Raw genomic sequence first — 20481 nt, 5'->3', positions numbered from 1 at the left:
CAAAAACGATATCACTGTGTATACAATAAGAAATTTAAACTACGAAAAATACAAAATTGATAGGTGTCTTGAATCTTGATGTTACCCCCGAAAATATAATGAATTTATTCCAAAAGTCGGATTTTTGCTTACAACCTCCAGGGGATTCATATACTAGAAAATCAACATTCGACACAATCCTAGCCGGGTGTATACCGGTTTTATTTCATCCTGGTTCGGCTTATGTCCATTATATATGGCATTTACCTAAGGATTATTCGCGGTATTCCGTGTTTATTCCTATGGATGAGGTAATGGAAGGGAAGGTGTCAATTGAGAAGATATTGTTAAAAATTCCTAAGGAGAAGATTAGGGCAATGAGAGAAGAGGTAATTAAGCTTATTCCGAGGATTGTTTACGCTAATCCGAATTCGGACGTAGACGATTTGGAAGATGCATTTGATGTGTTGGTGCAGGGTGTTTTGAGCAGAGTAGAGAAGCTTAAAAGGGAAATAAATGAAGGTAAGAATGCAACAAGTGAAAGTGTTGTTCCTGATACACTTGCTTGGAAATACAAGTTTTTTGGAGATTTGGAGAATAAAGATTGGGATAAATACTTTGGTTTTTGGTAACGGAAAATGTCTAAATTCCGTCATATCCATCTTTAGGTTAAAACAGGTCAAGTTTATTGTCCTTCTCTAGGCATTTGACTTTTTTCTCACTTATCTATTGAACATTTTTATATTTAAAGGCGGATATAGCGATCTTAAACAAGAATTTGTGAAACTCCAAAGGGCTTTCACAAATTTGTCTCGGTTCTCGATCAGTGGTGTAGCTTGGAGATTAGTAGAGGCTATTAACCGCGTAAGAAAAAAAAATTTAGTTAAATTTTTGAGTCATCCGCTAAGGTTTTTAATTTAATTTTTGGCTTGTATTATTTCTTTTACCGGGTTGCAATTGATTCTTTATTCACAAATTCTCATTGAAGACATGACATATCCGTCACAAGCTGAAGACGGATACCATTTTACCTCACAATGTACCCACTTTTTCTCTCTCTGCAACACTATTCATGTGGTCCCCTTTCTCCACTAACCCATTTTGTTACCATTTTATCTCACAAAATATCCGTCACAAATGGTAACCCGTCACAAGCAAGACCAATTGTTCTTTATTATAGACGACGAAGCCCAAATTTATTTAATTATTTGTAATTTTATTGTTGATTAGTTGAATGATGAATTTTTCAATGGTGAAAGTTTATTTCTCTTAATGAGTCAAAGGTGAAGATTGGTGACTCAATTGTAAAGTTTGAATAGATTGTTTCATGAACTTGATCTAAGTTTCTATGTTACAAGAATGCTCTTTTTCTTTAGCTATTTTCACATACTTTATTTATTACTGTCCACGGTAAAATTACGGATTACATGTACTAAAATTGCATTCATGTCAGTTCACTTCAGATCATTTTCGAATTAAGACTTTGTTATTGTTATTGTCGTCATGTTTCCTTTGTGTTAGTTAACAAAGGCGCACCATCGATCCATACAAATATAAGCAGAGAATTAAACATGCAACATATAGTCCACGACTCCTCGGTCTTTACCCGTAGGGCCGTATGTAAACACCTCATTCATCGACTCTTGTGCTTGTAAAGCGTTTTTTTTTTTTTTTTTTTTTGTAAGACCGTTTTACACAAAAATTGTGTAAAAAAAAATATTCGTTTTACAATTTTTTTTGGTAAGGGCGGCTTACCTAAGAATTTGTATTACGAAGTACCCGTGTATTATAATAGTCTCTTATTTTGAATGGTATTTGACAATGACTCAAGCAATTTGGAAATGTATTTAATCCCAACAAAAACGATATCACTGTATACAAAATAAGAAATTTAAACTACGAAAGATACAAAATTTATAGGTGTCTTGAATCTTGATGTTACAACTTATTATACAAGTTACAATATTTATTTATTATTATTATTAATATTATTTGATTTTTCTTTGTTTGAAAAGTTGTTATCTTGCCAGTTGCCCTTGACGTATTCTCATTCATTAAACAAAACAAAAAAATTATTGTTCAAAAATTGAGAAAACTATACTTGTTTGTTATGATGATGACATTTCTCCAAACACTTATTATGGTGCAAGTCGGTCGTACATAAGAATTCGTGTTTATATTAAACGGATATTTTATGGTGCATTGATATGGAATTGTTTAGATAATACGGATGTAAAACCGCCTTATAAAAATTATTGTCCCCTAAAACTCGGTTTGCTTATGATTTTATTGAAATATTAAATAATGTATGTATATCGATTAGTACTATTTCGATTAAAATGAATTGTTTACATGATTAATATTTTATGAAGCCTTAAATGCCTTATATTATGCTTCGTGCACGTTACATCTTAGAAACACCATACGTGGTCCGTCAGAGACATGTTCTTTAGAGTGTCATCTCTAATATTTAGAATATTTTATTTTAGAAGTCACATATTCAAATAAAAAAATATTCAACAAAAATGGCTATTGCACTAAATTCCATCAAATTTCAAAACAATATTTTGGCCCATAGAAAATATTTTTTAAATATTATTTTAACCATAAGGGCATGGCCGCGTTTCTACTTATCTTCATATCTCGCTATGTATTAACTATTAACAGAGCCATTGTGACACTCGGATAATGTAATTAATACATGTATGGTGATGTATCCATATAGATATAACTAGCTTTATTGATAAAGTTATAAGTACAGCAAAGTGATAACTTGCGTTCGAATCTCGTCAGTATCAAATCAATCATTCTAGAGTCAAAATCAATATCTTTCCAAGGTCAACATCCATGATTTTTCAATTTATTATAAAACATTAGAGAACTTGTCACACTATATCATTAAGTCATCATAACATTCCAACTTATCATTTCTTGCACATAATATACAAATCCCAAACCCAAAAAATGCCCTCCAAAAAACTCTATCAAATCAAAGCAAACAATGAAAAACAACAATCTAGTATTATTGGATACTATTGTTCTAATATATCTTGGTCCATAATCATAATTTGTTCAATAATTAGTGTATTTTTACTCTTATTAATTCCTTCCAAATATTTCCAAAATAATGATAGAAGTTTAACTCCAAATTTTGTTATTAATAAAACAATAGTAACTCCTATTGTTACTTCATTTGAAGAGAAAATAGATTTATGTGAAGGAAAATATGTTTATGTACAAGATCTTCCTAGCAAGTTTAATTCCGATTTACTCGAAACTTGCGAAATCCTTAACCCGTTTGTCGACATGTGTACGGCCCTTAAAAACTCGGGTCTAGGTCCGTGGCTTAATCTTACTGATGAGACCGTCTTTGCCGGTTCTAATTGGTATGGAACCGATCAATGGTCGATAGAAGTCATATTTTATAATCGAATGAAGCAATATAAATGCTTAACAAATAATTCGTCTAAGGCGAATGCTATATTTGTACCGTACTACTCCGGCTTAGACGTAAGCCGGTATTTATGGAATTCAAACACAACGTTAAGAGACGAGACGTCCGTTGATTTGGTCAAATATATTAGTGAAAAACCCGAGTGGAAATTATTTGGAGGTCGCGATCATTTCTTAATAGCCGGAAGAATGACATGGGATTTTAGTCGATGGGATAACACGTCCGGGTGGGGAAATAAATTACTTCAATTACCCGAAATCAAGAATATGACTAGCTTATTGCTTGAGACGAGCCCTACGAGTAAATCCGAGATTGGTATACCATACCCGACTTATTTCCACCCGGTAAGTGGAAATGAAGTCGAAAAATGGCAAGAAAAGATGCGAAACAAAACAAGGGATTTTATATTCTCTTTTGCTGGAGCACCCAGACCTAACGATAAGGAATCGATAAGGAATATTCTTATCGACCAGTGTCTCGGTTCAAAACCGAATAATTGCAAATTTTTACATGTTCATACGGGTATTACCCCCGAAAATATAATGAATTTATTCCAAAAATCGGATTTTTGTTTACAACCTCCAGGGGATTCATTTACTAGAAAATCAACTTTCGATACTATATTAGCCGGGTGCATACCGGTTTTTTTTCATCCCGGTTCAGCTTATCTTCATTACACGTGGCATTTACCTAGGGATTATTCGAGTTATTCGGTTTTAATTCCTATATATGAATTACAACAAGGGAATGTTTCGATTGAAGAGACGTTGCTCGCGATTCCAAAGGAGAAAGTGATGGCTATGAGAGAAGAGGTTATTAAGTTAATTCCTAAGGTTGTTTACGCGAATCCTAATTCTAAAGTCGATGATAATTTGGAAGACGCATTTGAACTCGCGGTCAAGGGTGTTTTAAGTCGAGTCGAGAGGCTCAAAAAGGAACTAGAAGGAGGGGAAAATGCAACATCTGAAAGTGCAATTCCTGATTTACTTGCTTGGAAGTACAAATTTTTCGGAAATTTGGAAAATCACGAGTGGGATAAATACTTCGGTTACTAGTACTAGATCGTCTGTCTCATTTGGTGTGTCGTTATATTACTGATATTAAAATACGTCCTGGCGATTTATTATTCCGAAAGGTGACGTATCAGAAAGAAACACATATTTTGATTTATGTCGGCCTAAATCCCGTGCTAGCGCACTTTTAATTTTTTTTTATTAGTATTATTGTTGATTTAATTTGTTGAATAATAATACATATTTCTATTGTGAAATATTCTTTGCTCAATTGTGAGAATTATTGGACTAACTAGTCAACTTTGGTTTAGAATACTTCCAAGCTTATTTATTAGGCTGTTGGTGGATTGGTACAATCAAATTATATCAATAATATATACTTTGTCCGTTCAAGTGAATTGTTTATGTTTATTTTATTATTTTTTCCTCACAAGTGAATTGTTTATGTTTACTTTATTATTTTTTCCTCACGACGAGTGACACATGGACGTAAAAAGCACGACATAGTCGAGCCACCAAGCCAACCTGCCGACTTCAAGCTTCAAATTTTGTCAAGCTGGGCATAGGAGGCATGTCTCGACTCTCGAGTCTCAACCCATTTGTACCATTAATGTATACGTCATTGTCTCACATGTAAGACCGCCATATAACATTTGTCTAATCTAGCTATAATGTAAACCAAGGCAACCATATGCAAACTATGAAGTACTACATTTAATTTTATTCTAAACAATACAATATTGCTTGACATTGAACCTCCAACTTTGATTCGATATATTATCAAAGTATTTAAGTTCAAGTAGATTCAACTATGTTGCCATTTTTTTATGGGAAAATGCACATGGTGTTCTTGAGGTTTGCCCTTTTGCACGATATACCCAAAATTTTGATCCGAAAAACTTTAAGAGGTCATAACTCGTGTTTAAGAAATCGAAATGTGACGAGGTTTTTTTTCAAATCGATCGTCTTTTCGAGAACTACGATTTGAAAAAAAAAATTCAAGTTTGGAATTCGTTACCAAGAGATATGGTTACTCAAAGTTTGTTCGGTAAAAAAAACTTTGACATACTAAAACTCCTAGCCACGGGATCCAAATACGACAATTTTTTTTCCAAATCGTAGTTCCCGAAAAGACGATCGATATGAAAAAAAAAACCGTCACATTCCGATCTCTTAAACACGAGTTATGACCTCTTAAAGTTTTCCGGATCAAAATTTTGGGTATATCGTGCATAATGGCAAACCTCAAGGGCACCATATCACAAATTGAGCCTTAAGTATTTAAATATCACAAATTCTTGTTTGTGACGGCACATATCCGTCACTCTTGAGTGACGGATACCATTTTACCTCACAAAGTACCCACTTTTTCTCTCTCTGCAACACTATTCATGTGGTCCTCTTTCTCCACTAACCCATTTTGTTACCATTTTATCTCACAAAATATCCGCCACAAATGGTAACCCGTCACAAGGGAGACCAATTATTTAAATATTGCAAGTTTTAATCATAAAAAGAATCATGAATGCATAGGTCGGCTAGAAAAACCGATCACAGCAAGCGGCACGTGGGTATAAAATGGACCAAGCCAGCCTACATGTTGAGTGTACCCGGCCAAATACGCTTAATTGTAAAGTTTTTTTGCATGCATATCCATAAAAGAAATTACAGTTTGTTGGTATGAGTAGCTTTTAATACCTTTATTAAGTACTACTCATTTAAGGGGGCGTTTGATTAGAGAAAGGAAATTGAAAAGGTAAGGGACTAAAACTTAACTAGTTGTTTGGTTACATCAAGAAAATGAAATGTGGTGGATTGTGGTTTATTTTGGTGTGCGGGTGGTGGTTTAGGTGGGGTGGTTGTGGTGGTGGTGATGGTGGTGGTTGTGGTGGTGGCGTCGTGGTGGTTGTGGCGGTGGTTTATGTAGGGTGGCTATGGTGTTGGTTTTGGTGGTGGTGGTGGCGTCTTGATGGTGACTGGTGTGGTGGGAGTCACAAGTGTGATAGTAGGTAAATAAGGTAGTTGAAGGGTAATAAGGCTCTGTTTGGTAAAACTAACTGAAAAGGTAGCTGAAAGCTGAGAAGGTAGCTGAAAACTGAAAAGCTAACTGAAACTTGAAAAAGTAACTGATAAGGTAGCTGGAAATTAGGAACTGATAAGGTAGCTGATTATATAAAAAAAGTGTTTGGCAAACTAACTGAAAAAGTAACTGATTTTGATGAAATGACCTAAAAGGATATGATAATTATTTAATAATATAAATTCAAGGGGTAAAAATGGAAAATCAAAACAAATCAGGTACCAGAAATCTCAAATGCTACTCTAGGTAGCATTTCATTTCAGGTAGCTTATTTGGTTAAATAAGCTACTTGCCAAACGCTTAAAAAAAATAAGGTACCTGAAATTTTGGTCAAATAAGCTACTTTGACCAAATCAGGTACCTGAAATGCCTTGCCAAACGGAGCCCACTAAGGGTAATGAAATCTCATATCTTGGGGGGTGAGGGTAAGGAATTAGATGGATTGAGGGGTAAGGAAGGAAATTTATTGTCAAACAAACACCAATAAAGAAAATTAATAACTTTGTTTCTGTTTCCCTTTCTTGTAGACCTCCAACCAAACGCCCAAAAATTCATAAATCAATAGACCTCTTCAATTATCGTGTGGTGTTACGGCAACTATACGTGAACAGTGAACTACGAAGTATCACATCCCCTACTACTAAGAGAATAAAATTCTCTTAGTTTTCCCTCCAAAATGCATTTGTCTTAATAAGGAAACAATTAAAACTTTCTTTTAATGAACTACTATATATTTATTAAAATATAATTTTATTATAATTATAATTATACTCTAATCTTTTAATTAAATTCAAAATTATAATTTTTTTCATTATAATTAAATAAAATTGGTATTAAATTATAAACTATAAGTGCTAAATTTTTCATAATGCAATAATTATTACTTAAGAAGGTAACTTAACACATCCCCTTCTACGACCTCTCAATTTTTCCCGCTGAAGTGAAATATTTTATATTGGTCCTCACTCCTCACACTATATCATACAAGTATTAATTATATACCATAAATAGGAGATGCTATTACTAATTTTTAATTTGTAAACACACATTAATGAGATATTTTGATTTACAATACATGTGGGTCGTGGGATCGCATTAATAATGAGGATGATATGAGAAAAATATTCTCCACAATTTTTTTCATAGTTCTATTTTCCTTTTTTTTTTTTGCTACAAAGGTATTCTACAAGTTGACTATCTCATTTTGCAAATTCTCTAATTTTATTGTATAATTAAGTCATTACGTGAGGTTATTCTTCCGGTAAATGTAATTGTATAATAATATTATTTTTAATAATTAAGTAATAATTTATATAATTAGTTTCAGTTAAATAGCAATCTTATTTGGTGTGAAAACTATCAAATTTTCTCTCTTATACTGTTTACCAAGCTATAATGTGTAACGTCTTTGTAGATTATTATCTAAAAAACCGCGCATTTGCGCAGGTTCTAAACTAGTTTAATCAAATTTCAATCAATACAATGGTGTCTAATTACCAAGAAACTCCAACTTTGATTCAATACAACTATTGTGAATTACTTTAAATTTAAGTAAATTCAACTATATTCCCATTTCTTATTAAATTGCAATTAGTGCATGCCCACGTCCTGAAGACTGCTTGAATTGGTCTTAACACCTTTGATCAACAACTTTTCCAACTTAATATTTCTTCATGCTAATGTCATTAACACAAAACCATAATCCTAATCTCAAATTCTCAATCCAAAAACACAAAAATGCCCTTCAAAAAATTATATCAATTACTCGAAAACAATGAAAAAACAAAAAAATTATCGATTAGTCGAAACTACTGTTCTATCATATCCTGCTTTGTAATACTAACATGTTCAATTCTAACATTAATTCCTTCAATTTTTTTCCCAAGTTTTCGATGTTTGACTCCAGATGTTATGATCAATGCCAATAATGGAACACTAGACGGGTGCGAAGGAAGGTATATTTACGTCGTTGATCTTCCTACCCAATTCAATACTGATTTAGTCGAAAATTGCAGCGTTCTCAACCCGTTTACTGATGAATGTAAGATACTTTCTAACTCCGGTCTTGGTCGTAGACTAAGTTTCTCTGATGATACCGTCTTTTCTGCTTCTAATTGGTTTGAAACGGATCAATTTTCGTTAGAACTTATATTTCATAATCGAATGAAGCAATATCGATGCTTGACCGATGATTACTCTAAATCGTCAGCTGTATTTCTACCTTTTTACCCTAGTTTAGACTTAAGGAGGAATTTATTTAGTTTAAACGCGACTTTAAGAGACGAGGTTTCAATTAATTTGGCTAGGTATATTAGTAAAAAACCCGAGTGGAAATTGTTTGGAGGTCGAGATCATTTTCTAATAGCCGGGAGGACGACATGGGATTTTAGTCGAAAAACAGAGAATACCTCTGCATCAAATGGATGGGGAAACAAACTTCTCGATCTACCCGAGATCAAGAACATGACTACTTTGTTGCTCGAGTCAAACCCCACGAGTAAATCCGAGATTGGTATACCATACCCGACTTTTTTCCACCCGGTAAGTGGAAATGAAGTCGAGAATTGGCAAGAAAAAATGAGGACCAAGGAGCGGCCTTATTTATTCTCATTTGTGGGGGCCCCAAGGCCCAACATGACGGGGTCCATAAGAAATGTGTTAATAAAGCAATGTCTCGCTTCAGAAGCGAGACATTGCGAGTTTTTACATGTTAAGGAAGGTGTAACCGCCGAGAATATAATGGAATTGTTTCAAAGTTCCGATTTTTGTTTACAACCTCCAGGGGATTCGTTGAGTCGAAAATCAACGTTTGATTCGATGTTAGCCGGGTGCATACCCGTGTTTTTTCACCCGGGTTCCGCTTATGTCCATTATATATGGCATTTGCCTAAGAATTATTCGAGTTATTCCGTGTTTATTCCGATGAATAAGTTGAAACAAGGTAAGGTGTACATTGAGCAAGTGTTGCTAGAAATTCCAAAGGAGAAGATTAAGGCAATGAGAGACGAGGTGATTAAGCTAATCCCGAGCATTGTTTACGCGAATCCTAACGCGAATGTCGATAATTTGGAAGATGCATTTGAAGTAGCAATTAAGGGAGTTTTGAAAAGAGTAGAGAGGGTTAAAAGGGACATAGAGGAAGGGAAGATTGGATCATTTGAAAATGTTCCTAATTTCTTTGCTTGGAAGTATAATTTTTTTGGGAATTTGGATAATCATGAGTGGGATAAGTACTTTGTTTTCTAGTAGTAATTGTTTTTTAGCGATTTAATTGATTCAGTTAGTCTTGTATAAGATTGTTATATATATATACAATATGTCATTCAGGTAATTATGAAATTCTTTGTAAGTAATATAACATGAAAATCGTGTGAAAATTGAGTATGAGGATTTTTCATAAAATGAAATTGTTGATGTGATTTAAATTGAGATTCTCTCATGATTTTACCAGCTAAAATTGTTCAAAATAAGTATTCATAAAAGTCAACTCTTGATCTAGTCGTGTTGTGGTTGCATTAAACAATACCCTTGTTTGATTTAGCTCTTATTTTGTCTTACACAAATTTCAATAAATTAAGTTGCACCGGCAAATAATTGATACTCGTATTATTTCTTATTATATACTTTCTACGATAATGAACATCTTATGTTTCAAATTAGTCCGTATTATAAACAAATTTTGGTATGTATTATCCGATTTAGTTCTAAATAGCTCAATTAGTTATAGTTTTTTAAGTCTCGAGTAGCGTGATTAGCTAGGGCATCCGAAGTTACCAATAAGACCATATAAGAGATAAAACTCTTCTATCACTTCGTGCTTGCAACAATGTTGTGCCACAATTTTTTATTTAAGATAGATATATCAATTTTAAACAATAATAAAATATGATAAATAAATGGATGAGATAAAAAATAAAATATTGACAAGTCAAATAGATAGGCCTATGATATTAGAGAGGTTAGTGCATTTGTTTTTAGAAACAAAAAGTGAAAAAACTAATTAGTCCCGCCGTTTTAATAAAATATTTACATATTATTTATACATACAGTAAAAACCAAGGTAGAAAGTATGAAATTTGCTTTTATTTATTATTATTAAAAGATAATGAGAATAGTTAGCTCAAATGGTAAGAGCACTCTTATCTCAAATGGTAAGAGCCTTTTTTCCGCTAAATCTGTTGCATTAAATAATTAGACGATTGTTTTTTATTAAAATAACTGTTAATATAAATTTTTAATGTATTTTGAAGATAAACTGATTATTCCTGTTTATGAATTTTTATTGATTAGCCTTTAACAACATAAAATACGGTGAGTTCGGTCCGGACCTAAATTAACAGGTCTTGGGCCGAACCGGACCGAAACCTAGAAAAATTTGCACCGAGAACCGGACATAAAAGTATTCGGTCTAGACCAAATGGTCTGGTACAGTCCAACCCATTTTTCCCGATTCGGACCCAAAGTTGATCGATCACCTCTAGTTTCAATCTATATTTTCTTCCCTTTTTTTGCACGCACAAGAAATAAGAAAGTTAATTTGGACCAAGTAAAACACAATACCTCACATGACATTGAATTTGAGCCACCCAAATCTTCCCAAAAAAAAGAAATTAGGAAAGAAACCCAAATAAGGAAATAGGGAAGAAAATATAATTAAGAGGGAGTAATTATTAGTTGTGAAATCGTAGTCGGTTAAGGCGGTGTGCAGGGGGATTAGGTTTCCAAGCAGGGAAAACTCTTAGGGTAGGAATCTAACATTTGATGTTGATGAAAAGGGGAGAGGGAGAAGACTTAGAGTAAGGTGTCCAGGGGGCTGTTCATTTAAGATGTATGGAAGTTGGGATAATACAAGAGTTGTCTTTATTGTCAAATCTATGGATCATGAACATATATGCCATAGACAGAGCCGGTCCTTAACATATTGAGGCTCTGGGCAAAACTGTAAAACAGGGACCCGATTCTTTAATAAAAATTGTGCAAGTAATTCATGTGTCATTGTCCAATACAATTTAATAAATGAATCAACATAACATCAACACAAAAACTTTTGAAGAACACTAATTTTTTTTTTCTAATTTTAAAAATGAGGTTGATTATTAAAGAGCCCTAAAAAATTTAGAAGAATAAATGATTTTGGATTTGGAGAATTAAAGAAAAGCTACGGAGTATTTTATAATTCAACCCTTTTATTGTCAAAAAAACGCAAAAGATCGATTTTTTTTCAAATTTTAGATATAGCTCCATTAGACGAGTCCATTGAATATATAATTTGTAAAAATTAAATCTCAACAATATGGGTAATATTTTGTTTAAATTCAATGACCCGCTAAAATATGAGTAAAGGACTCAATCGATGGGTCATGGGCCTACCGCTGCAGTGAATTCTTTTTTTCTTAAAAAAAAAGAGTCGTGAAGAATAGAACACAAGACCTCCTATTAATTGGTAAGATGCATAACCACTAAACTGGCACAAGGAGAAAAAAATGAAGAAAAAATGAAGATGATGTTCTGGGCTTGTGCTTAGAGATCACTATTAACAATTGACTGAAACACCCAAAAAAGAAAGTGTAAACTATTAACCGGGATCACTCGAAATGGAGGGAGTATATTTTAATTTAGGAAAAGTTGTTACCTTGATTTTCATATGATTAGCAAATAGTCATCAGTTACATATTCACATATTACAAACTTCCTTATAAAACAAGATTAGCTAAAATAAGAAAGAAAATCAAGGGATTTTTTTCTCTCTAGATTATACTAAACAATATGGAGTATTAGGAAAGAATTCTCACAATTTTTTAAAAAATTCCATTTATAATTTTATTTCTTTCTTTTTTTATGCATGGTTAATCCACTTCCAAAGTTATTCCTTCACTAAAATACAAAAAATTCTCTTTTTAATATAAAATCAAATCTCCATTTCTTGCAATGCACTTCCCCATGATTCCTTTTCATCATTTCTTTTACATTACTATGAACAAATCCTTATTTTTACACCAAACTTTCTAGACTTTTAATGTACAAAAAAAATAAAAATAAAAATGTCTTTTAAGAAATTTAATCATCAAGTACCTCATAACGAGAAATCATCTGGTGCAAACTCATGTTCCATATCCTGGTTTGTTCTTTTTACTCTTGTTTTTAGCTTGTCGTTTGTTTATATCGACTCCTTGGTTTATAAAGTGCCCAAAATCGCGACTATTGTCAATTACAAAGTCGATAACAATGTCACTATTTGTACAAATGTTCCGAAAAATAATGTAGAAAATTCCGATGAATGCGAAGGAAAATACATTTATGTACAAGAGCTTCCGAGGCAATTCAACGACGATTTGCTCGAAAATTGTCGGACGCTTAATAAATGGATTGACATGTGTAAGTATCTTACAAACTCGGGTCTTGGACCGCGACTAAATAATGATTCGGGTGAATCGGGTAATTCTTGGTTTGCTACAAACCAATTTTCACTAGAAGTCATATTTCATAACAGAATGAAGCAATATAAATGCTTAACAAAAGATTCGTCGAAAGCGAATGCCATATATGTGCCCTTCTATGCAGGGCTAGACGCAGGACGGTACTTATGGAACAACGATGTTTTAACTAGAGACGCCTCGTCAATTGAATTAGCCAAGTACTTAAGGGAAAAACCCGAGTGGGCGACAATGTATGGTCGCGATCATTTCATAGTTGCCGGAAGAATATCATGGGATTTTAGAAGAGACTCGGAAAAAAAGACCGATTGGGGTAATTGTCTTTTTATGCTTCCGGAGGTTAAAAACATGACTAGCTTATTAATCGAGTCTAGCCCGTGGAATAACACGGATTTTGCGATACCATACCCGACTTATTTTCACCCAGCAAGCGACATTGAAGTGTATAAATGGCAAGAAAGGATGCGAAAACAAAAACGAACATACTTGTTTTCGTTTGCAGGTGCACAAATACTATCCTACACAAAACTGTTGAGTTATTTTACAAGTTATTGAGCTATTTTACGAAGTTATTGAGTTTAATAATTATTCTGTTAAGTTCAATAACTTTGTATCATAGCTCGATAATTTTGTTAATACAGTTCGGCAACTTTGTAACAACCAGTTGAATAATACATTAACTGCTGCAGGTGCTCCAAGGCCGCAACAAAAGGATTCAATCAGAAACGAGATAATTAATCAATGCTTAGGATCGAAAGCTAAGTATTGTAAGCTCGTAAATTGTAATCAAGACTCGAGAAATTGTCGAAAGCCAAAGAATGTAATGAGATTATTTCAAAGTTCAGTGTTTTGCTTACAACCACCAGGGGATTCATATACTAGAAGATCAGCATTCGACTCGATTCTAGCCGGGTGTATACCGGTTTTCTTCCACCCGGGTTCGGCTTACGTACAATATATGTGGCATTTGCCTAAGAATTACTCGAAATATTCCGTGTTTATACCAATGGAAGAAGTAAAGAAGGGGAATTTCAGCATTGAAAAGAGGTTGCTAAAAATTCCTAAGAAAGTTATTAAGGCTATGAGACAAGAGGTAATTAGACTAATTCCGAGGGTGGTTTACGCGAATCCTAACTCGAGGTTAACGAAGATTGAAGACGCTTTCGATGTGTCGGTGAAGGAAGTTTTGAAGAGGATAGAGAAGATTAGGGTGGAGATTAAGGAAGGGAAGAATTTGACAAGTGAGAGCTTCCCTCAAGAGTATAGTTGGAAGTATAATTTTTTTGGAGGATTAGATAATTATATATGGGATAAGTATTTTTCGAGAACGTAACGAGTTTAGTCGGTCTTCTGTAAGATGGTCTCGTAAGTCGTAATAGCTTAGTTTCCGATAAATATATGTTTACACAAGTACATTTATTAAATATTTCGTAAGTAATTGGGATGAAATAACTATTTTTCTGCTTTTGTTAAGTTGGGTAGTTTGATAATATTGTCTGTCATATTTATCTCTTCAAACAATTCATTTATCTTGTTCATATGTCACACAATTTTGCTAACTCAAAAAAAAACATACAAAACCATATACTCCAATCAACAAAGACATTTTATTAATTTAGTATAATTATTTTAATCTAAATATGATTAACAAATTGCGTCTGTAGTCCAACGGTTAGGATAATTGCCTTCCAAGCAATAGACCCGGGTTCGACTCCCGGCAGACGCATTTTTTTAATATAACTTCATTCAAACTTTCGCGTTAAAGACCTTTTTTTTTTTTTTTTTTTTTTTTAAATCTTCAACTGAAAATTATACTTTGATTGCATGATAAACAGCTTTTTGGAGATGTATTATGTATGCCGCTAAATTAGACTATTTCGAATGTCGTGCAAAAATCTCTCGCATGATGGGTTCATGACCATACCTAACTTATAGGAGCATCGACGACTGTGATTTTGAGCATTCCGCAAATGAATATATAAAGTAGTACATTTTCAAACTCATAATCGGAGACAGCCTATAGAATTCGAGGTTCTCTGTCTACAAATATATTGACCGAACGAACAAATACCTACTAAAAGCGTTGTATAATCAGATTTCATCATCGTATAGAAGCGCCTTCTTCTAGGTGAATTTCGGGCAAATTAATGTCACCTTAAGTATTGCCAAGTTCCTGTCAGGGACCGAGGACTTAATAGCAAAGTGTCGTTATTCATTGCATTTAACTGATCAGCAATCACGATGACAGTAATGCAGATAGTAGCCATGGAAAAGTGATGCTACTTCGAAATAACTAAATAATGTGATTAACATCTGTAATACGTTTATTGTGGAATTGATCTCAAATGTCGGTACTCAGTACTGTTACATGAGCAAACTCTTTCCGGGATTACACAAAAAGATGCAGGCTGAACTTAATCCGACAACTAAAAGATCATGAATAGCAGCTACAAACTAAACAAATACAGTAGTCTCGACGAAACCATCTAACAGTTCATTGGATTTATGGCAAACCGGAAGCAGGAAACATTTGATAGCCGCTTACCAAATCGGTCTCACTATCAGCGAAGAAGATGACGTCCCTAACTAGCCATCAAAAGTGTGCCAAGCTGTAAACTAGAATCCATGCAAGCTGTGATAAGAATTGATAAAAACAGGGTTTTAGTCAACAGTTCAACACATCAATCAGGACTCAAGAGTCAAGACCCTTGTGCGAAATCAATGAAATATGATGCTCGAGAAACAAAAGGTATACCAAAAATAATGTGATGGAAGCAAAAAGCCCTTCCTGGAGAAGAGTTCCATGACCTCCGAAGTCTTCTTCGTCGACTTTGAGTATCAATGCATAATAAGCATACACAATGGCTGTTGAAAGTCCCAAGTAACTGTAAACACAATGCAGAAAACGACAAACAACCAATCATTAATCTGTCACAGGACTATAAATACTTAGGGGAGTTAGGGCTCTTTCTGGTTCTGATATATCTCACAAAGTTAGCCACCTCCACAGAGGTGACGCTTTACTTTCATATGGGACTAAGGGTGTAAGTTTTCACCAACACCCCTTCATCGCCCCATAACAAAACATCGCTTCCTCCTTTTATCCTTTATTCAATATCCATTACCCATGTAAATTTACGTTAAACCCAAGCAAGCCCTTAATGTAAAATCATGTGAATGCATCATGACTAATGCGCGTCTATTTGCCACGATAAGATGTTTACTAACCAAATGAAACTACGGACTCAAGGCTTCAAGTCATGGCGCCACACTCGACCAAACAGCCAATCGCATATCATAAACTAGCTATAAATTATAATCACTCTATAAGGACTAAGGAGCCATAAGAATAAGAATGAATGCACTTCTATTTGTAAGTCCAAACCTTGCAGTATGCTCAATTGCACATCCTTAGAATCGTCTCAAATACACAAAGAAATGATTAACATGGTGCAACATTAACTTATAAGCATCATGACAGTTAATAATTCCGAGTGAATATCATTTCGAGGCAACAAAATAGAGTGATAATCTATCGAGGAGACTGAAAGGATGAAAAACCTTCTTATGAAACAAAAAAAGGATAAAAAAAACTTACAAAATGAGCCAGAAACCTCCAACCAAGGGAATTGCACCCCAAATCAATCCGCAGACAAGCGCCACCAATTGTCGCATCCAATGTAGAACATCTCCTAGTTGATCCTAAACCCAAACAATAAAACAAATCTCATTCCCATGTGAATTATGTACAAGTCAAAGTAAATTTACTCTCTCTTTCCACATCCACAAATACTTTTTAACATATTTCAGCATCAAACGAGGTTTTCGATGATTGAATTCAATTCATGTAAACTATCAATGTACAAAGTAATTGACTGAACTTCAACCAAAAGCTTAGCGCCTTACACCATGAAACTGTTACTATGTGAGGTAACCATCTCAACCAAAAGAAACAAAAGTTTACATTGATGGTCGAAGCTCAATCAATGATCTTATAACTTAATATAAACATTTGGCACCCAAAAATAACATGCCAATTTTTTAAAAGAATGAAGCAATGGCTGCATTACCTAACCATCATAACAATAAGTTAGTCTCCCTTAAGACGGATCAACACAAATTCTCATTATAGACGGGAGATATCCGTCTATAGTTATAGACGGGTCAAATATCCACCCACTGCAAACATAAGACAAGCAACAAGTTGCATGGTGGGGCCCAAAAATGTCACCACTTTAACCATATTTGACCCATCTTTCACTTTAGATGGATATAACCGTCTATAGTGAGACTAATTGGACGGATCAATTAACACCCATATTTGTTATTGCCCATCATAGATAATTCCACAAGTAACATGGATCACCAATTATAGTAACTAAAGTCAACAATTTTCAGGTGATTCAATCTCCATAATCTGATTCAATAACTAAACCCAATTTCCACAATTTCTACAATTCCATAAGAACAACAACAATTCAGCCTTAGTCCCCACATGAATTTGGGTCGGATAACATGAACCATCATTCGAATCTGTTTAGGCTTGAATCCAGCAAGATTAGGAATTTTTAACTACCCAATTGATAATTACAATCACTAATCACTAAAATTGAACAAATTATGAACTTTCAAATTAAAGTTTGGCTAATTTCTACAATTACACAATAACCCAATTGATAATTACATTCATTAATCACTAAAATTGAACAATATAATGAACTTTCAAATAAAAAGTTGGATAATTTCTACAATTACACAATAACCCAATTGATAATTACATACACTTATCACTAAAATTGAACAGATTATGAACTTTTAAATCAAAAAAAAGTTGGAAAAATCGATTCACCTTATCCCATGAAGCATCAGAATCAAACAATTTATTCAATTTAAAAGGAACAGAGTGACCAATTTCATGCTGTTGTTGTTGCAATTTCTTGGATTTCTTAACCATTATTTCCAAAATTTAACAAATTAATAATAAAGTAACAATTTTTAATGGGTTTTTTATGTGGGTAATTATAAAGATTGAATCTTTTTTAGGGTTTTGTGTGAATAATTGTGAAGTAGGTGGTGGGTTAAGTGTTGGATCTGAAAAAGGTAAAGTGATTGATAATTGTTTAATTAATTTAAGGATGATGGAATTAGTGATTTAATTAATTTGATTATTAGGGTTTTGTTGTTTGATTAGGGTAATTAGATTAGATTAGGAATAGAATTTGGAAGATTGGGAAGCACATGATGAGATCAGGGTTTTGTGAATTGTGATCTGTAAATGTGAGTGTAGAACTGTATTTGTTCTGGATTTTTGGAGTGTGTTGATCTTATGGAGTCATAATCATACTATAATAATTCAATTTAAATCGACATTGAAAAAAAAATACTCAAATTTAAATGAATCGGATTATTATCACTAAATTAAAGACTGAATAGATCTGATCTAAATCAAAAGGTAACCATTTTGTTAACTTATCGTTATATGAGCTCCATCGGTTATTTGTAATTCAAGGTTATACTTGAAATAGCTATCACTACAAAAAGAATTAAAACAGGACGATTTTGGGATGAAATCGATCGCCAAAATCGATTTTAGCGTGAAATCAATCGCTTAAACGTCGGCCGGACCTTAATCGCCTTTTTTAGCTTTGGCGACTAAAGTAAATCGCCAAATTTAGCGGCCGACAAATCGATCATAAATACCAAAAATGGCGATCGAAAGGGTAATCGCCAATTTGGCGGATCGATATAAGTAGTCGCCAAAATGGCGGATCGAAATGCGATCGCCAAATCTTTGATTGATCGCCATTTTTGGGTGACGTAGCAATTTGATGAGGCAATTTGGCGATCGATTTAGATTTGGCGACTATAAATCGATCGCCAATTTGGCGACTACCTTAATATCGTCGCCAAATTGGCGTGACTTCATGATCGCCAAATCGATGAATCGATCGCCAAAGCTCTTGTAAGTTTTGGTGGATTTTTTCGTTTTCATTCTTTAGCCAAAAATTTACAACTCGCATACAAACCGATGTTCCACAACACCATACATCCCATTTCAACACACACAACACCATACATTTCAACCCAACACCTCCCAATTTCTCAAACTTCATTTCATATATTGAAAATGAAAGTTTTACAAGCTAAACTATTCTAAATGTTCAAGTCTAAATGTTCAAGTCTTACAAGTTTACATGCTAAAATCATCTTACTTGGAAGCCAACACCGGCTCCACTCCCCCATGTGGACCATGCGGATCATTTGGATCGTAGTTGGATCTAGGTCCGGGGTTACAACCTTGCCACCAATCCTCAAACATTTCCATTCTTTCCTTCATTTTCCTAATTCTTCATCACGTTTGGCAAGTTCTTCATCACGTTTGGCATCACGTTCATCACGCTCTCTTATTTGACTTTGAAGTTGACTAATAATTCCTGGTTGATACGTGTTCTTTGGGAATTGTTGAAGTCGATCTCTACGCGTTTTCTCATAGAAAGCCGGTGTTGAACTTAGGTACCATACACATTCCCTTTCTTGAAGCCATCCACCAACTTATACCATATGTCATTATCCAGGAGTTTCGGATTGGCGGCTTTTTCTTGTTCAAATGCTTCCTACAATATTAAACAAATGGTTGTAAGTTAATATGGTAACCACCTTATATACGACATTTTAAAAGAGAGTAAATTAACAAAAATTAAGTGTTACGGAAACTTACATATAATTGCTTGTCTTTTGGCTTAGTCCAAATTCTAACCCCTTTGTGGTCAACCCTGGAATGCGTGTCCGAAACTGATTTAAATACCGACGCAATCGGCCGTGACTTCTTCTTTCCTCTCTCGAATGAAAAAAAAAAAACATACATGTTAGAAAATCAACAAAAAATGTAACATAAAATAAACATGTTGCATTGAAAAAAAAAAAGTGTGAAATAATAGACAAACTTACCCCCAACATACGATTCCAGAACGATCGTGAACCCGCGAAATGAGTAGGCTCGTTCACGGCGTCTTCCTTTCCTCCTCTTTTGTTGAGGGATGCTTGCTTAGACTTCTTCTGAAAAGCGGGAGTTTTGGTATGCTTTATTAAGCCTTCATACTTGTCACCTGCAATTACACATATGAAATCATAACTAATAAGTTACCGATATTATTTATAATATAAGAGAGTATATACTAATTAATACAAATAACAAAACAAGTTAATTAAATACCTTTCATGTGCTCTGGTTCCTTTGGGCGCCTAACTACCTTCCAAATCACGTCCCGATATCGTCGAGTACCGACTTCCTCGTACTGACGATACGGACATTCCGTTCTTGAGACGGTGACCAAGCATATGATTGCTACAAAAAAAAAGCGACAAAATTTCATATTAGTATTTATAAAAGTATAACCTTGGTTATTAAAACAAAGAATTACGGAAAATATGTACCCGAAAGTTATTGAACCACGCATCTCTTTGTGCTTGAGAAGCTTGTGTCCACGATGTAGGAATTGGACCCACGAAATTAGTCTTCGT

The 20481-nt window shown here is 34.0% G+C and overlaps 5 protein-coding genes, 1 long non-coding RNA gene and 1 other non-coding gene across 7 annotated transcripts; 5 read left to right on the top strand and 2 right to left on the bottom strand.

The window, feature by feature from the left end:
- Nucleotides 1-98: 98 nt before the first annotated feature.
- Nucleotides 99-611, top strand: LOC141593171 (putative xyloglucan galactosyltransferase GT11). Its single transcript, XM_074414123.1, has one exon. The coding sequence runs from the start codon at nucleotides 99-101 to the stop codon at nucleotides 609-611; it is 513 nt and encodes a 170-aa protein (XP_074270224.1).
- Nucleotides 612-3285: 2674 nt separating this feature from the next.
- Nucleotides 3286-4488, top strand: LOC141593170 (putative xyloglucan galactosyltransferase GT11). The gene has a single exon (XM_074414122.1). It carries the CDS (start codon nucleotides 3286-3288, stop codon nucleotides 4486-4488), a length of 1203 nt encoding a protein of 400 aa, XP_074270223.1.
- A 3949-nt stretch (nucleotides 4489-8437) lies between these two features.
- On the top strand, nucleotides 8438-9772 carry LOC141593169 (putative xyloglucan galactosyltransferase GT11). Its single transcript, XM_074414120.1, has one exon. It carries the CDS (start codon nucleotides 8438-8440, stop codon nucleotides 9770-9772), a length of 1335 nt encoding a protein of 444 aa, XP_074270221.1.
- Nucleotides 9773-12522: 2750 nt separating this feature from the next.
- On the top strand, nucleotides 12523-14410 carry LOC141590833 (putative xyloglucan galactosyltransferase GT11). Its single transcript, XM_074411373.1, has 2 exons — nucleotides 12523-13462; nucleotides 13650-14410. The coding sequence occupies exons 1-2, from the start codon at nucleotides 12568-12570 to the stop codon at nucleotides 14291-14293; spliced, it is 1539 nt and encodes a 512-aa protein (XP_074267474.1). The 5' UTR covers nucleotides 12523-12567; the 3' UTR covers nucleotides 14294-14410.
- Nucleotides 14411-14614: 204 nt separating this feature from the next.
- TRNAG-UCC (transfer RNA glycine (anticodon UCC)) lies at nucleotides 14615-14686 on the top strand. Its single transcript has one exon. It is a non-coding gene; the product is annotated as a tRNA-Gly (tRNA).
- A 552-nt stretch (nucleotides 14687-15238) lies between these two features.
- Nucleotides 15239-18366, bottom strand: LOC141591476 (uncharacterized). Its single transcript, XM_074411821.1, has 4 exons — nucleotides 17810-18366; nucleotides 16559-16662; nucleotides 15716-15845; nucleotides 15239-15592 (listed from the first exon to the last, which is right to left on the bottom strand). The coding sequence occupies exons 1-4, from the start codon at nucleotides 17912-17914 to the stop codon at nucleotides 15554-15556; spliced, it is 378 nt and encodes a 125-aa protein (XP_074267922.1). The 5' UTR covers nucleotides 17915-18366; the 3' UTR covers nucleotides 15239-15553.
- A 1413-nt stretch (nucleotides 18367-19779) lies between these two features.
- On the bottom strand, nucleotides 19780-20253 carry LOC141590832 (uncharacterized). The gene is made up of 3 exons (XR_012520510.1): nucleotides 20174-20253; nucleotides 19909-20066; nucleotides 19780-19798 (listed from the first exon to the last, which is right to left on the bottom strand). It is a non-coding gene; the product is annotated as an uncharacterized LOC141590832 (long non-coding RNA).
- Between the last annotated feature and the right edge of the window lie 228 nt (nucleotides 20254-20481).

This window comes from Silene latifolia, chromosome 7 (assembly GCF_048544455.1).
Source record: "Silene latifolia isolate original U9 population chromosome 7, ASM4854445v1, whole genome shotgun sequence".
In the NCBI taxonomy this organism is placed as follows: Eukaryota; Viridiplantae; Streptophyta; class Magnoliopsida; order Caryophyllales; family Caryophyllaceae; genus Silene; species Silene latifolia.
This window is presented reverse-complemented; position numbering and strand designations above follow the sequence as displayed.

Excerpts from the sequence above, each read along its gene's own strand:
- LOC141593169 (XM_074414120.1), top strand. The coding sequence starts at position 8,438 with ATGATCAATGCCAATAATGGAACACTAGACGGGTGCGAAGGAAGGTAT.
- LOC141590833 (XM_074411373.1), top strand. The coding sequence starts at position 12,568 with ATGTCTTTTAAGAAATTTAATCATCAAGTACCTCATAACGAGAAATCA. Across the intron at positions 13,463-13,649 it reads ATACTTGTTTTCGTTTGCAG|GTGCTCCAAGGCCGCAACAA; the intron begins GTGCACAAATAC and ends TAACTGCTGCAG.
- LOC141593170 (XM_074414122.1), top strand. The coding sequence starts at position 3,286 with ATGTGTACGGCCCTTAAAAACTCGGGTCTAGGTCCGTGGCTTAATCTT.
- LOC141591476 (XM_074411821.1), bottom strand. The coding sequence starts at position 17,914 with ATGGTTAAGAAATCCAAGAAATTGCAACAACAACAGCATGAAATTGGT. Across the intron at positions 16,663-17,809 it reads CTGATGCTTCATGGGATAAG|GATCAACTAGGAGATGTTCT; the intron begins GTGAATCGATTT and ends GTTTGGGTTTAG. Across the intron at positions 15,593-15,715 it reads CTTCCATCACATTATTTTTG|CTTGCATGGATTCTAGTTTA; the intron begins GTATACCTTTTG and ends TTCTTATCACAG.
- LOC141593171 (XM_074414123.1), top strand. The coding sequence starts at position 99 with ATGAATTTATTCCAAAAGTCGGATTTTTGCTTACAACCTCCAGGGGAT.